General features: G+C 42.1%; 1 protein-coding gene across 1 annotated transcript; it reads right to left on the reverse strand.

Annotated features, from left to right (window-relative positions):
- Positions 1-11,866: 11,866 nt before the first annotated feature.
- On the reverse strand, positions 11,867-13,656 carry CCDC127 (coiled-coil domain containing 127). Its single transcript, XM_010170179.1, has 2 exons — positions 13,459-13,656; positions 11,867-12,824 (listed from the first exon to the last, which is right to left on the reverse strand). The coding sequence occupies exons 1-2, from the start codon at positions 13,577-13,579 to the stop codon at positions 12,151-12,153; spliced, it is 795 nt and encodes a 264-aa protein (XP_010168481.1). The 5' UTR covers positions 13,580-13,656; the 3' UTR covers positions 11,867-12,150.
- Positions 13,657-13,664: the final 8 nt, after the last annotated feature.

A 13,664-nucleotide genomic window follows, 5' to 3' on the forward strand; every position in this document is an offset into this window, starting at 1 on the left:
TAATGCTTTATCTGTCAAGGTTTTATGGAACAGTCTGTTCATCTAGTAGAAGTCATTGATTTCAGCTAATGTAATTCAGGAGATAATTTGGCTATAAACTGTAATCACCTATATGGTTATGAAACACCCCTTGCCACTCCCCTGTTTAAACACATTTAAATACATATATAGCCCTAGCAAATATGGAGTAAAAAGATTCCACTGGCCTCACATTGAATGTACAGGTTCTGCAGTAGTCTCAGTCACTTGCTTATTTGACAGAGCCCTTTTCTTTGCTCTAAGGTAAACTTCTTCAGGTAACACAAGGCTTAGGTTTGGCAAGTCCCAAGGGGTTTGTTATGTCTAAGATAAACTGCTTGTGAATCACCATCACATTCCGTTTCCCATAGTGTATGCTTACAAAATTGTATGCTTCATGACAACTACTGAGACTTGTTCTTCCTTCTCTGTAAGAGATCTTGCTCTACTAAATGGTCTGACAAAAAGGATGCAAAATGAAAGGGATTATAAAATCTAACCTTTAAAATCATAAGCATAATCCATTTACCCCAATGCCTCTAATCATTATAGAACAAGAGCTGAAGAACAGAATATCTTTCTTGTAAATGAGCTTGAAATCAAAGGTTCCTTAGCTTTTTCTATGACCCTATGATACATTGGTCAAAAATAAAAAAGAAACACTGGTTAACAAATATCACAGATACTACTTACATCCTCATTCTTTCAGTACAATCATAACAAGACTGTTCTCTTTATACCTACCTCAGTGTTATCAAAAGGTAAGTACTTACCACTAAAAACTATATATAAGATCTAACACAGTATATGTAGTAAGAAAGAATTTTGTCAGCTAAGCCCTACAGGCTCATAGTATACAATGATATAAGGTGGTCACAATAAAGAACTAGAAGGGATCTTGTAAGTCCAGCCCCTGCCAAAGAAGGCAAACACATCAGAGCATCCCTTTGCAACCTTATCTTGTTGATTCAAAATTTATATTTTTCTACTCCCTGTTTCTAAAAGGCTGGTCTAGAATTTCAGTCCTATTATGCCCCAAGAAGCCAATTCATTATCTTTTGAATAGAAAAGTTATAAAAAAAGTCTTCGTCCTTGACATGGACCACTGTACACAGTAGCCCAGATGGATTTTACCTGTGCCTTGTAATCAGGTATTAAAATTTCCCTCACTTGACTTGAGATATCTCTATCAGTCTGCCTAGCAATGGTACTTGCCTTTTTCATGACCCTATCAGTTCTGTGGATGAGCTGTCTCCTGATTAACCACTGGATCAACACCTTTCTTCTGTTTTAGCAGTTCCAACTAAGGAATTCCTAGCTTGCAACAGAACTTCTTTTTCTAAGTTACCGAAAGCATATTTTAAATTTCACCCACTTCCTGCTACTCCAATACCTTGAGCTACTCGGTTATTCCTGAATGATACTTTTTCAGCATTCACAATACTTCTGAGATTGCGTGACAGGACTAGTTCACTAACATGCTACTATTTTTTGTCCTTAGTTATTAGTGGAAGAGTGACAAAAGACTATTCCTAAACTGATCCTTGAGGAACTGCATTAGTAACCTCCCCTTAGACCACCTGCTTTCAGCACAGCTCACCATCGTCACAAGATCTTTATCTAGTTCATTGTTCATGTTATAACTCCTATTTAGCTCAGCTAATACATCCATTTGTGGTCAAGTGGCAATTGATCTACTCATGTCCAAAAAGACTACATTTACTGTACTTCCCTTGTCTAGAAAAATAAATTTTGACTTATAAGTGGCAATAGAGAACTTTCAAATTGCAGCTCTTCAACTTCCAGTTTCACAGAAAGACATTGACCTGTTGGTCAATAGCAAGAAATTGCATGGTCTAGGAGCTCACAACTCATCTGGGTTATTATTCTGCTTCCTGAATCATTGGAAGATAATCCTAGTATTCACGTTGTAGGGAATATAAGGCAGTGATAAAGAGCAGACAGAAGATAAATAGGAAATCCCAGCATCCTCCCCCAAATATTTCTACATTCCCTGACTTGTAGGCTTTAGTTCTAAATCTTTCCAAAGTCATATGTAGAACGTCTTTCAGTAACTGAATCAGGTAATGATTACATGCTATCCACACAACATAGTTTGCAGCTACTATCTAATGACTCTTTGTTCTCAGAAATCTTTGGCAATCAAGATTCTGTATAGAATTTATTGAACCTAAAATAGTATGTTTCTCTTTAAGCACAGTGCAAGCTGACATGGAAAGAAAGAATGTAGCTTCCTTTGGTTATCAAATTATATGAGGACAAATTGATAGGGTATGAAATAGATTCACACTTGTGCTAGGATGATCTGAAAATTTCTCTCTGCTAAGTTTCAGTGAAAGCAGTTTCCAACAGGATCCAAAAACACATTCCAGATTGCTTTCTACTGAATAAATCAAAAATGTGTCTCTGGACAAGTTTATCTCACTTCAGTAACACCGGGTTCCAGTGGCTGTTATCTGTCAGTTGTTAAATATTTGCAGAAGCAAATATGCTGGTATAGCATCTAGCTCAGATTTCTTTATCAGTGTAATTGCATGGCTAATGATCTTGGAAAGCACAGTGCCTTTTTCTGAAGGACCTGCAGTAGGAATGACACCAGCTCAAACATGATCTACAATTGCCTGGTGAGGTTGTCTATATTGCCACCCTGTGGATTTGAACAAACGAGTTGGGGTGGCTCTGCAGTAGTCACAGCCACTTGCTTATTTGACAGAGCCCTTTTCTTTGCTCTAAGGTAAACTTCTTCAGGTAACACAAGGCTTAGGTTTGGCATGACCCACAGGGTTTGTTAAGTCTAATAAACCTCCACAAAATAAATTATTTCACAATATAGGCTGCTAAAAAAGACTTGTTTTGACAATTTTTAATTATAAATGCAGGAGAAAATGGAATTTACATCTAGATTGTGTTAAAACATTTCTAATAACACATGTCTTTTTGTCTATTACCCCCATATTATTAATGTACTATTTTTTCAAAAGTTAAAAGAGGCTATACAGAAAAAGTAAGCCAACTTGTCTAGTAAGTCATAATTTTACATAAACTTGATTAAAAAATAAATATCCCCTTTCTAAAAGTCATACATTTTACTGGAATATACATACACACAAATTTGTGGAAGTATGTGGGCATATTCATTTTCTTAGATGAAAATGTCATTCATCTTGCAGGACAATGAAGCTGTTAGGAAAGAATATGAGGGGGGCAGCAGTAAAAAAAAAATATGGCAGTAGAAGGATATTGGGGATGAAAATCAAGACAACAGCAAGGATGGAGTCACCCGCTTCCCTCTGCTGGGCAAGGTCCGGGCATGGTGCAGTACTCACCTGGGCTGAGGGGCTCCTGGCTATGGGCAGCCCCCAACGTGTCTGTGGTAGCCTGGGCTCCACGGGGACTGTCCCTGGCTGGGAGACAAGCTGTCCTCCCCTGATGTGCAGGTGGGGTCTGACACCCTCTCCCAGACTGACCACCTAACAGATGTTCCTACTCCTACCTTCTGAGGGTCACTCTTCATGCAGGTGCAGGCACTCCTGGGCCAGCACAGCTCACCTGCTCTGCAGGAAACCATCCCTGTATGGAGAAGGACAGGTTCTTCTCTCCAGTGAATGAGTTGAGTTGACTGACTGAAGGACCTGGCTGAAGTGCTTGACTTCTATCCTCCACCATGGGCTGAAGGGGACTGCACTGGGGGAACCTCTTCTGGCTGGATCCTGTGAAGGGGAGGATAAGGATAAGGAGCAGCCAGCAAGAGAGAGCAGGGGCCTGTTTTTTAAGAAACCCAATTCCATTCATTTAAAGCCATTGAGAAAAGCAGAGAGCAGCGGCAATATATGTGGTTTGCATCCAGTCATAGTTTTGGGAATGAAATACAATATGGTCCTTTCCTCATGGTCCCATCATCCCTGGTATGACATAGGACAAGTGTGTAACTCCACAAATATTTTCAGAGCGACACTTACAGAGCATTGCAGATAAAGGCAATGAATCATAAACACCGAGTTTGTTCTCTAATCTTGGTTTACAATATACCATGCTATTAGGATTAACTACATTATTTTCTGACACTTTTTAGTGCTGTAGCAGATACTGGTGTGAAATTTGTTACGCTAGTGATTCTACAGCAATATCTCATCAGCATTAATCCTATTTTTTTTTCAGTCAGCTTCTACTTTGTAGTCAAAGCAACGTATACAGCAATTGCAATTACTCTCAGTTGTGTGATAAGCGTAATACAGGAAAAGATGGAAATATAAAGATGGTGGTAACTGTGCAGCCAAATGCCTAAAGGACAGGATTCTCATTTGGAAGTGTAAAGTGGTAAAGACATAATAAAAGTGAAGAAGGAAGAGAAGAAGAAGAAGCAGAAGCAGAAGCAGCAGAAGATAATTCAGAGGTTAAATGAAATGCTTTCTCTGACAGCCTGTCCCTGGCAAAATCTTCTTGGGTCTTCTTTTAAAATATGAGGAGAAAACACAAAATCTTTTTACGACCTGCCAATGGGTAAAATCCTCGACCAGCTACGCAAAGAGGGAGCACTGAATGCCAGGCTCAGGAGGAGACTCAAAATCCCTGGCCTAGGGAACACTAATGATACCATTAGAACAGGAGCTATGCAGGCAAAATGTTTCAGTTACTTAGTTTTAAGGCTAATAATCAACGGCAGGTGGTTATGGAGTTTACCTTGCCCAAAAATGCTCTGTAGATCTTTAACTTGATGTAAGTTTTATGCTCTGTTGTTCTCAAACCCTACCTGATAAGTAACCAAAAAACCACAGCTCCTCAGCTGTCACGATTTGATTTCCACTGTGAGTGTTTCAAGCAGGGATACCTTGAAGATTTTAGAGAAGTCAGAAGATCTTTGGAGGCTAAATCTCTTTCCATGTGATTTTAAACTTCTCCAGATGGGAGAGAAGTCCTTTTGTGCCAGCAAGTATCACTGCAATGGAGAAACACGACAGCACTGGGCTGTCATTGAAACTTTGTCTCAGGCTATTGGGAATGCAACAGAAGTAGGATGCCATGCACAATGACTTCCATAAGCACCCCATTCTGGAACAGTTTTACCATGTCAGGGAGTTTCCTTCAGCAATCTGACATGCTTAGAAGTTGCCAGTCCATGTTTATTGTGGAAGGAGTAGTGTCCTTAGCCACAGAGGAATTAAAGGGAACGTGCAATGAACGTCATGTCTGTATAGTTCACCCAGAACTGACTAGTTCACCCAGAACTGCGCTGATGCCCATGTGGCACTTTTCTCCTTTTTATCTTCCAGAAACAGGCACAAACTTTATTTTTGTATATACTGGTAGTTTGCATAATACTTACTTCATTTTGTACATAAATATTTCACTGAAGTAATAACAGCTCCAGCAGCATCATCCTCTTTCTTTGTTTTGTTCTTCTTCTTGAACACCAGAGAGGAAGATGTGCTGACCTATATGTTGCACTGCATACATTCAGAAGATCTCCAAAATATTGCTCTCATCCTTGAAGAATAAATTTCATCCTTGGAATCACTTTGGGGGGAACTACAGGTAAGGTGCATGGGTCTAGAAATGCTTCTGTGAACTGCTCCAAATTATCTGATCTCATGATGGCCAGTGTTGCCCTAAATTCCTTAGCCAGTGAAGTGCTATTGCTTGGATCTCTCTCACCACATGCCTCTCTTCTCTAGCAGGCAGCAGAACAGTTGACAGTTGTAGGTTGTTGCTTGCCATTTTCATCAAGCAATGAACAGTGATCTTTAATCAAGGTTGTTACTGTTTTCTTTTCCCGTGCTGTAGTACACAATGAGATGCCAATAGGTTGCTGAACTACATCCAACCTTTGCATAGAGGTCTACTGCAATACCCACTGTGGTGGAGACAAGTTCATACTGTCTTGGTCACCAAACACCATGGTTTTTCTTATTTTTCTTGTTATTATGCTCCAGTCATGTCTGGACCAGAGTGCTCTGACCGTGTGGCACCAGAGAAGCTCACGGGAACAGAAGGTGCTGCTGAGGCCACTGGCCAGAAGAGCCATTAGCCACAAGGGGGTGGTAGTATGTAATAATATGAGGAAGTATTTAATACTGTGAAGCACTAACTGCCTTAGCTGAGGATTTTGTTCTGATTGTGTAAATCACGTTTAGAAGTGAAGTGTCTCACAAATACAAACCTTCAGGAGCAGTTATGAAGAGAAGGGTGAAGAGGCGCTTTTCCAGCAGCTGGACAGCTCAGGCTGGAATCAGCCTGGAGCACAGGGTTGTTCGAGGTGCATGACAGCAAATGGCCATCACGACCAGCAGGTCTCACGATCCCTCTGCTCTCTTCAAACTCTTCAACAGACTCTTTGTTTCCAGCGGAGCAATTTACTCTCAGTTGTTTGGTTGTTGCCATTAGTATTATGCACTGCAGCTACCACTTTCCAGTTTATTTTATCAGTAATGTTTCATCTTTTAACTTTCTCTAGTAGCTGTCCATAATCTGTCTGTAATTAGTCTTTTGTCACAACTCCTTCCACAGTAACTTCTCAGACAGTGGTACTGTGGTGAGTTGACCCTGGCTAAACAGCAGGTGCCCACCAAAGCTGCTCTATCACTCCCCTCCTCAGCTGGATAGGGGAGAGAAAATATAACAAAAGGCTCATGGGTCGAGATAAGGACAGGGAGATCACTCAGCAGTTACCATCATGGGCACAACAGACTTGACTTGGGAAAAATTAATTTAATACCAATCAAATCAGAGTAGGGTAATGAGAAACAAAACCAACTCCTAAAAACACCTCCTCCCCACCCCTCCCTTCTTCTTGGGCTCAACTTCACTCCCCATTTTATCTACCTCCTTCCCCCCAGTGGCACAGAGGGATGAGGAATGGGGGTTGTGGTCAGATCATCACATGTCTCTGCCACCTCTTCCTCCTCAGGGGTGGACTCCTCACACTCTTCCCCTGCCCCAGCGTGGGGTCCCTCCCATTGGAGACAGTCCTCCATGGAATTCCCAATGTGGCTCCTTCCCATGGCTTGCAGTTCTTCATGAACTGTGCCAGCGTGGGTCCTTTCCTTGGGGTGCAGTTCCTTCAGGAACAGACTACTCCAGCATGGGTTCCCTGTGGGGCCACAAGTCCTGCCAGCAAACCTGCTCCAGCGTGGGCTCCTCTTTCCAAACTATGTGAGAAACACATCCTCAAGCAAAAGACAGCCCTATGTGCCCATCCTTGCATAAGCAGGAACAATTTCCACTGCCTAAATAAAATTATGCATGATTTGATCAATTCTTTAATCGAGAACAGAAATCACCTGGGGAAATCCCTGGCTGTGCACTGGATCCTTCACCCCGAGTAGTTAAGCAATATATCTAAATATACAGCTAGTGTCTATCAGCTTACAGAGCAAAGCTTCTGCGTATCAGCAGCGTGCCACCACGCTGGGGAAACCTCCGGCATGGCCCCAGCTGCTGGGAGAGCTCCTGCAGCAATCAGTTGTTTTGTTTTGAAGTGGCTGACAGAAGAGTTGGTCTCCTCATTGCCAAGCTACCCTAAATTCCACTGACTTGCTTCTTTGCAGATCCATAGCTGTTGTGGCAGCTATGCAGTGGTTAGTTGGAGAGCTCCTGGACTAGGCAGTTAATTAATGACTATGTGTCCTTGGCATGCACACAGGCAAAGCCTTCATATCCAGCTGCACCGTGACTGTAACTATAGGATAAACTTGAATTTCATTCTTTTATCAAAGCTATTACTTCAATTCCATTTCTTTTGCCACAATACCCAAACTGTTGACCACTGGTTTTGCCTTGTATCCTGCACAGAGGAACTCTATTTTCCATCCTCACACAGAAGTGTTCAAAAGCATGATTCAAAAAAGCAAGAGAGGGTGTCCTAAGACCCTTCCCTTCAGGGGGGCTTGAGCAGAGCTGTCGCTTCCAGAGCGCAGCATCCCTTTGAGCAAGGCATTGTCACGTCAGCAGTCTTCTGGCAGCTCCTATTTAGGCAAAAAGAGAAAGAGAAGGCCAAACGCTCTGGGCTGCCCCTCAGGGGCATTTTCTAAGGAACTTTTCCCTTTTCTAGCACTCAGTCCAAGTTCCACAAAGTCCGGAGTGTGTTTTGTGTTTCTCCTTGTGTTGCATGCACCCAGGTCAGCAGACAGGTCAAACAGAACATGTTTTTTGCTTTTATTGAAAGCACGAGATATCTCAGGCTGTTTCCTGACCTGCGTCTACATGTAGAAAGTGGTATTAGCACAGCTACTCTCCTGCGGGATAGGGACTGGGGACAACTTAGCTTTGAAGCAGTGAAACCCACACACGTAGCTACTCTCAGGGCACACCCCGCTGGGACTCAGAGGAGGCTGAAGACTTCCCTGAGGGACCTTCCCTTCTTGGATGCCTGTGAGGCAGACACTTGGAGCCCATCCACCAAACCCCACATCACTACCACAGCCTCCAAGTGTGAGTTTTCTTTCGGAAAGGAACCCGCAGCCCTCCATTCCACAGCAGCTTTAGGACACCTCTTCCAACCTGCAGATCACTGACTTTCAGGAAAGGCCGTGACCCACAGATGTGTGACCCACCTGAACAGTATCCGCATTAAAAAAAACCCAAGCAAACTCCAAGACTTGAACAATGTGGTAATTTTAAACTGAAGTTATTATAACAAATACCAGCTTTTGTTCTCAGTTTGATAAGAAGCTGCACCCTTTTCTTCATTGCTAATATCTCGCAAGGACGGCATTCTCCATGTGAAGGTGAGTGATGAGTAAATGCGAAGGATTGTGTCAAACACAAAGAGACTGATCTTTTGTGAAGGGAACAGAGTGTCTGAACTCTGTCGTAGAGCAGCTGGATTGTACTTCTTCACAGGGCAGGCAAACGAGAAAATCCACACAGGGAAACAAAAGGGAGCTGACCCGCAGAATGAGGCATTTGAGGGATTCTGGAGGAAGGCAAATACCCTACGTAACAGACAGACAGAAGGAATTACCCCAGTCTTTCAGTGGGATGCTCGTATTTAACCACGCATCTTTAGTTAAAGCTGGTGCGCTTGACTGTTTAACAATGCTGTTCTTTCCTAAGAAAGAAAAAACTTTTCAACATACTCTCTTCTCAGCACGAAGACCAAAACCTTTTACATGCCAATTTAAAAGCTGTCCAATTTTTAAAACCTTAAAATTGTGCAATTTGCTTAGAAAGTTGGAATAAAATAGTAAATTCCACTCCTCCCACCCACCTTGCCCAAGTTACAAAACAGTGCAGAAATATGTAAGGGTTTTTATTAATTGTGTTTAACAGGTGAGTGACCATTTCCATAACTAAAAAAGTTAATTAAATATTTTGAAAACAAATTATTCTTGCATTCTACACATATATGGGCATTTCCAAACAAACAACCAATCCAGAACACTAGTTGTTGGGCAAGATAAAGCTCATAACAGAACTCTCAACATGACAAACCTACAAAGGGGGAATGTTTAAAAAATAAGTAACACACCAACAAACATGAGTTCTGGTAGAAACTAACAGGACCAGTGCTTCTAAACCAGTTACACACTTTTCAAAATCTTCAGTCTTAATATACTGATCTGCACAGTGTCCATGAACAACAGTTCAACAACTAGTTGTACAAATAACTGACACTTCTAAAGAAGTGAAAGCGAGCATCAAACACTTATTACATTGCATCCAACCCTGTACAATCGAGCATATGATGCTTCAACTTACATATTTATACGGAAAAAAGTATTCTACAGTCTTGATTACATTTTCTTTAAATATTTTGAGTGGTGTCAGTGACAAACGATGAAAAAACTGAAAAAGCATAAAATCTTTGATCTTTTAAGAACTAATGAATACATACAAAGTCAAGGCATGAGTCTTAAACACATTGGCATTGATTCACTGACTGCTGTTCGTCAGCCGAGTTGCTTAACTGCCTGTACGTACATATGAAATACGCCACAGCTGCGTGGTTACACACTTTATACATCCTGGAGGGAATTACACACTGGGTAATTACTTTCCAAACTAATTTGTTCTACTGGGCTATCAGGGCATGTGCATATGGCCATCTATAGCAGCTTGGCTCTGGCTGTCAGACACAAACAGTAACTCAGCTGCATTCTCATCTCCCAGCACGCACATGCACGGCATCCAGACAAATTTTGGCCTTTCTGGTGTTTGTGATAGTATGTTTTTTTTTCCCCCTCCCCTAATGGCCTGTCTACTACAGCTTCATTTTAAAAAAATAAGAGTAATCTAAAAATCAGTACATAAGAGACTAATAAATCAATACAACAGTATAATTAGCACCAGCAAGGTGAGCAAAATCACAACTGGAAAACAGAGTAGCTGGGAAACATATTCTGTTTAAGAGTTTTGTTTCATGTTAGGTATTTTTGCTGAGTAACTGGATTAGGTTGCACATACTACAAAAGATCTATCTGCTGTCTTCTGTGCCCAGACTGAAATGAAACCAGAAGGAAATAATAAGAGAAAAACCGACATCTGCTGGAGTTCCCTGTTAAACTCGGATGGGCATTCACTTAGTTGCATTGCTTCTGGGCCACACGGTAGCTGATTGCCTAGAGAAAACGTGTTAGTTGAGTCAAGCCCTCAGTGAATTAACAAACTGCTAGTTAAACAACTGACAACCTACCAACACTAATCACAGTCAAGTAACAGAGAAGCCCAGGTGTTATAAACAAAGGGGAAAGCACTGCCCCTTTGAGGTCTAAGGCTGGATTAGAAAGGAGGAAGAAAAAAGTAATTCTCCAAAATACATAGCACATTTGAAAAAGAAGGTGGTCCCTACTGCTACAAGGACCCAAAGAACACTCAAAGTTTTAAGGGGTTTCAAGTATGGAAATGCCCTGGGTTTTGGGTTTTTTTTTTTTAATATCTAGATCTGTTTATTTTACTGTGCTAACTAAAGTAAAAACCCTCCTTTCTTAAAAGTTTGCAAAGCTTGTATATGTTTTCCTGGTCACGTGTACGTGAAGCAGTGAACCACAATTTAAGCTGTGGCAAAGCACACTGCAATTCTGGCAGAACTGAGGCAGTCGGGGAGGCAGGCGGTGGCTGCCAGCGGAGGCTGCACTTAGGTTCCTACCTGTGAACAACAGACAGGACCTGTCCAAGGAACAGGGCCAGGTGCAATGGCTGTAACCCAAGGAGGTTCCTGCAAGCTAACCAGGTAGCAGCCAGCGCGCTGGGATGCAGAGGCAGCAGCACAGTGATGTTGTCCAAATGCTGAGCCCAGAGGCACACTGCTGGGTTACAACTAAAACCTTGACTGAGAGAGAAACATAAGAATTCTTAATGTATCCCCAATATGATGAGAATAACCACTCTCTAGTATTCAAGCAGAGATCCCTACCTCCAATGAGACTTTCTTCAATTTGTTTCTTTATGTGTTATTTTAATTAGCATCTTTTGGATGTTTCATTCATAAAGTACTATTTGCATGTTGAGCTGGAAGACAATGCAAGACTGATTAATCTGAAACACGATCATACTATTCCCACCCTCAGAATAGTAATACTTACATTTATACACACACATTCATACATATATATGTATTTATATAAATGTATGTATATACACATAGGACTTATGTGACAAGCAGCTTGCTCAAACGTGGTCTCTTCCAAACATCTGCCTGAAAATCAGTCTTGCTTAAACAAACAAACAATTAAAAAAATAAAATAATAATAAAAGATAGCGTTGAGACACCAGGTAAAACATCAGGGGTAAGGAGCACAATGTGCTACCCCACTTGGGGGAGATAAATCACACTTCTCTGCTGATGGAGTATGACTATCAACTAGGTAAATCACTCTAAATGGACTTCTGTTTTGCTGCTTCTGATACCTATGGAAGGTGGTATATCACTATACTACACTGCAGTCTGCAATACAAACACACTCACAGAGTTTAAGAGCATGCACAGCTCACTGGAGCATCTGTTGTTAGACACTGAAAGGAAAGGCACCAACTCTGCACATGTCCCATGCAAATACAAGTGCAATGAGGAGGAGAAACGGAAACACAGTAGGAGAATTTAACAGCTTCAGACTACAACTGTGATTGTCCCTACTATGCATGGTGGATCACATGAAATCCCGTCGCTTCCCCTGTTTATCGTTTTCCTAACATGGCCTTTTCTGCCCTCTTGAACTTCTGTAGTTCAATAGCTAGTTCCCAGTATCTCAGGTACAGCCACATAAGTCTTCCATTTTGACTCTTGTTTCTGTTCAGCAGATTGCCACAGTAGTTATCATGTTTGAAAATATCTTTTAAGCCACTTTCCATATGTAGAGCCATAGCAACAGGATCTGTTACTGCTTTAACCAGCAGATTTTTCTCTATTTCCAGTCTCTGGCTTCTGGGTACAACAAGACTGCAGTAGATGTCCTGTCTTTCTTTAAGTCCCTCTTCAAATTCTTTTAGTAAAATATTGGCTCTCTTTTGCCACTCTTCTTCCTTTGCCAGACAACTTTGGTACAAGCTACCTGCTGCTCCTGAGTGCAAAAGGACTTGTTTTTCTCGGGCCAACTTCTCCTGCTCCTGTTCTAGGATCCTTCTTTCCTCTACCAGTTTGCGACTCTGGGACACGAGGGCTTCACGGTAACTCAGGGTTCTGTTGCGCTCCTTTTCAAGCTCCAACTCCAAATGAGCAACTGTGCGACGATTTTCTGTGATTATATCCCGGTATTTGGCTTCCAGGTCTTTTTGCAAAGATGAATGCTTTTTATAATATTCTTTTTTTTCTCTTTCTATTTCTTTTTGACATTCTCTGGTCCAGATCCAACCTATCATATATAAATGAGACTTCAGACATCAGTATAACACATATAACATTGATGGGTATCATTAATTACCTATGCCTGTTTGTCCTGCCCTCCCCAGTGATATTCACTCCTACTCACATGTTCCACAAAATGTATTTCTGTGGGCCCATGTTTCACAGGAAGTCATGTTAAATGATCATGTTTCCTTTGAAGTAAAATCTCCCCTAGTCTTTTATTGCTCATACATACAGTTCTTGGATTAAAGAAAGAAAATTAAGTTATGGGGAAACAAAACTGGAGGTTTCCAATGCAGGAACTGCACTGAGAACTTTTCAGGTCCAGTAAAGAGATATACATATCAGCAGCAATCTGGGTTGCTAGCTTTGGGATCTCTAGCACTCTTCTAGATCTCCACTCTCCTGGGAGAGCTTTGTAAATTGGAGCTCATTAAATACGGATTCAATTCCACACGTGAAAAATGGCCATCGCCTTAACGCTATAAGCAGTGCTTACTGTTGATAACATGATAACCGCGCAGAGCAGAGGAAACCCCCGGTGCGGAACGCCTTTACCCCGCACAGCTCCAGGCTCCCCTCGGCTGGCTGGAGGGAGCCACACACCCCAGCTCCGGCGGACAGGCCCGGGCCCTACTTACGGAAGGCGGCCAAGCCCAGCATGGGGACCAGCAAGGCGTAGTTCCATCTGCTGCCCTCATCCCCGGGCTCCCGCGGATGCGGAAGGATGTTCCAGTTGGGAGGGTCGTTTAAGTTATTCATGAAGTCACCTTAGATGCAGGGGAGAGGAGCACGGCCTCAGCGGCGCGCAGGGACACAGGGCCGCTCCCGCAGCCGCCCTCTCACC

This window comes from Antrostomus carolinensis, unplaced genomic scaffold (assembly GCF_000700745.2).
Source record: "Antrostomus carolinensis isolate BGI_N321 unplaced genomic scaffold, ASM70074v2 scaffold2796, whole genome shotgun sequence".
In the NCBI taxonomy this organism is placed as follows: Eukaryota; Metazoa; Chordata; class Aves; order Caprimulgiformes; family Caprimulgidae; genus Antrostomus; species Antrostomus carolinensis.

Excerpts from the sequence above, each read along its gene's own strand:
- CCDC127 (XM_010170179.1), bottom strand. The coding sequence starts at position 13,579 with ATGAATAACTTAAACGACCCTCCCAACTGGAACATCCTTCCGCATCCG. Across the intron at positions 12,825-13,458 it reads GCTGGGCTTGGCCGCCTTCC|GTTGGATCTGGACCAGAGAA; the intron begins GTAAGTAGGGCC and ends TATATATGATAG.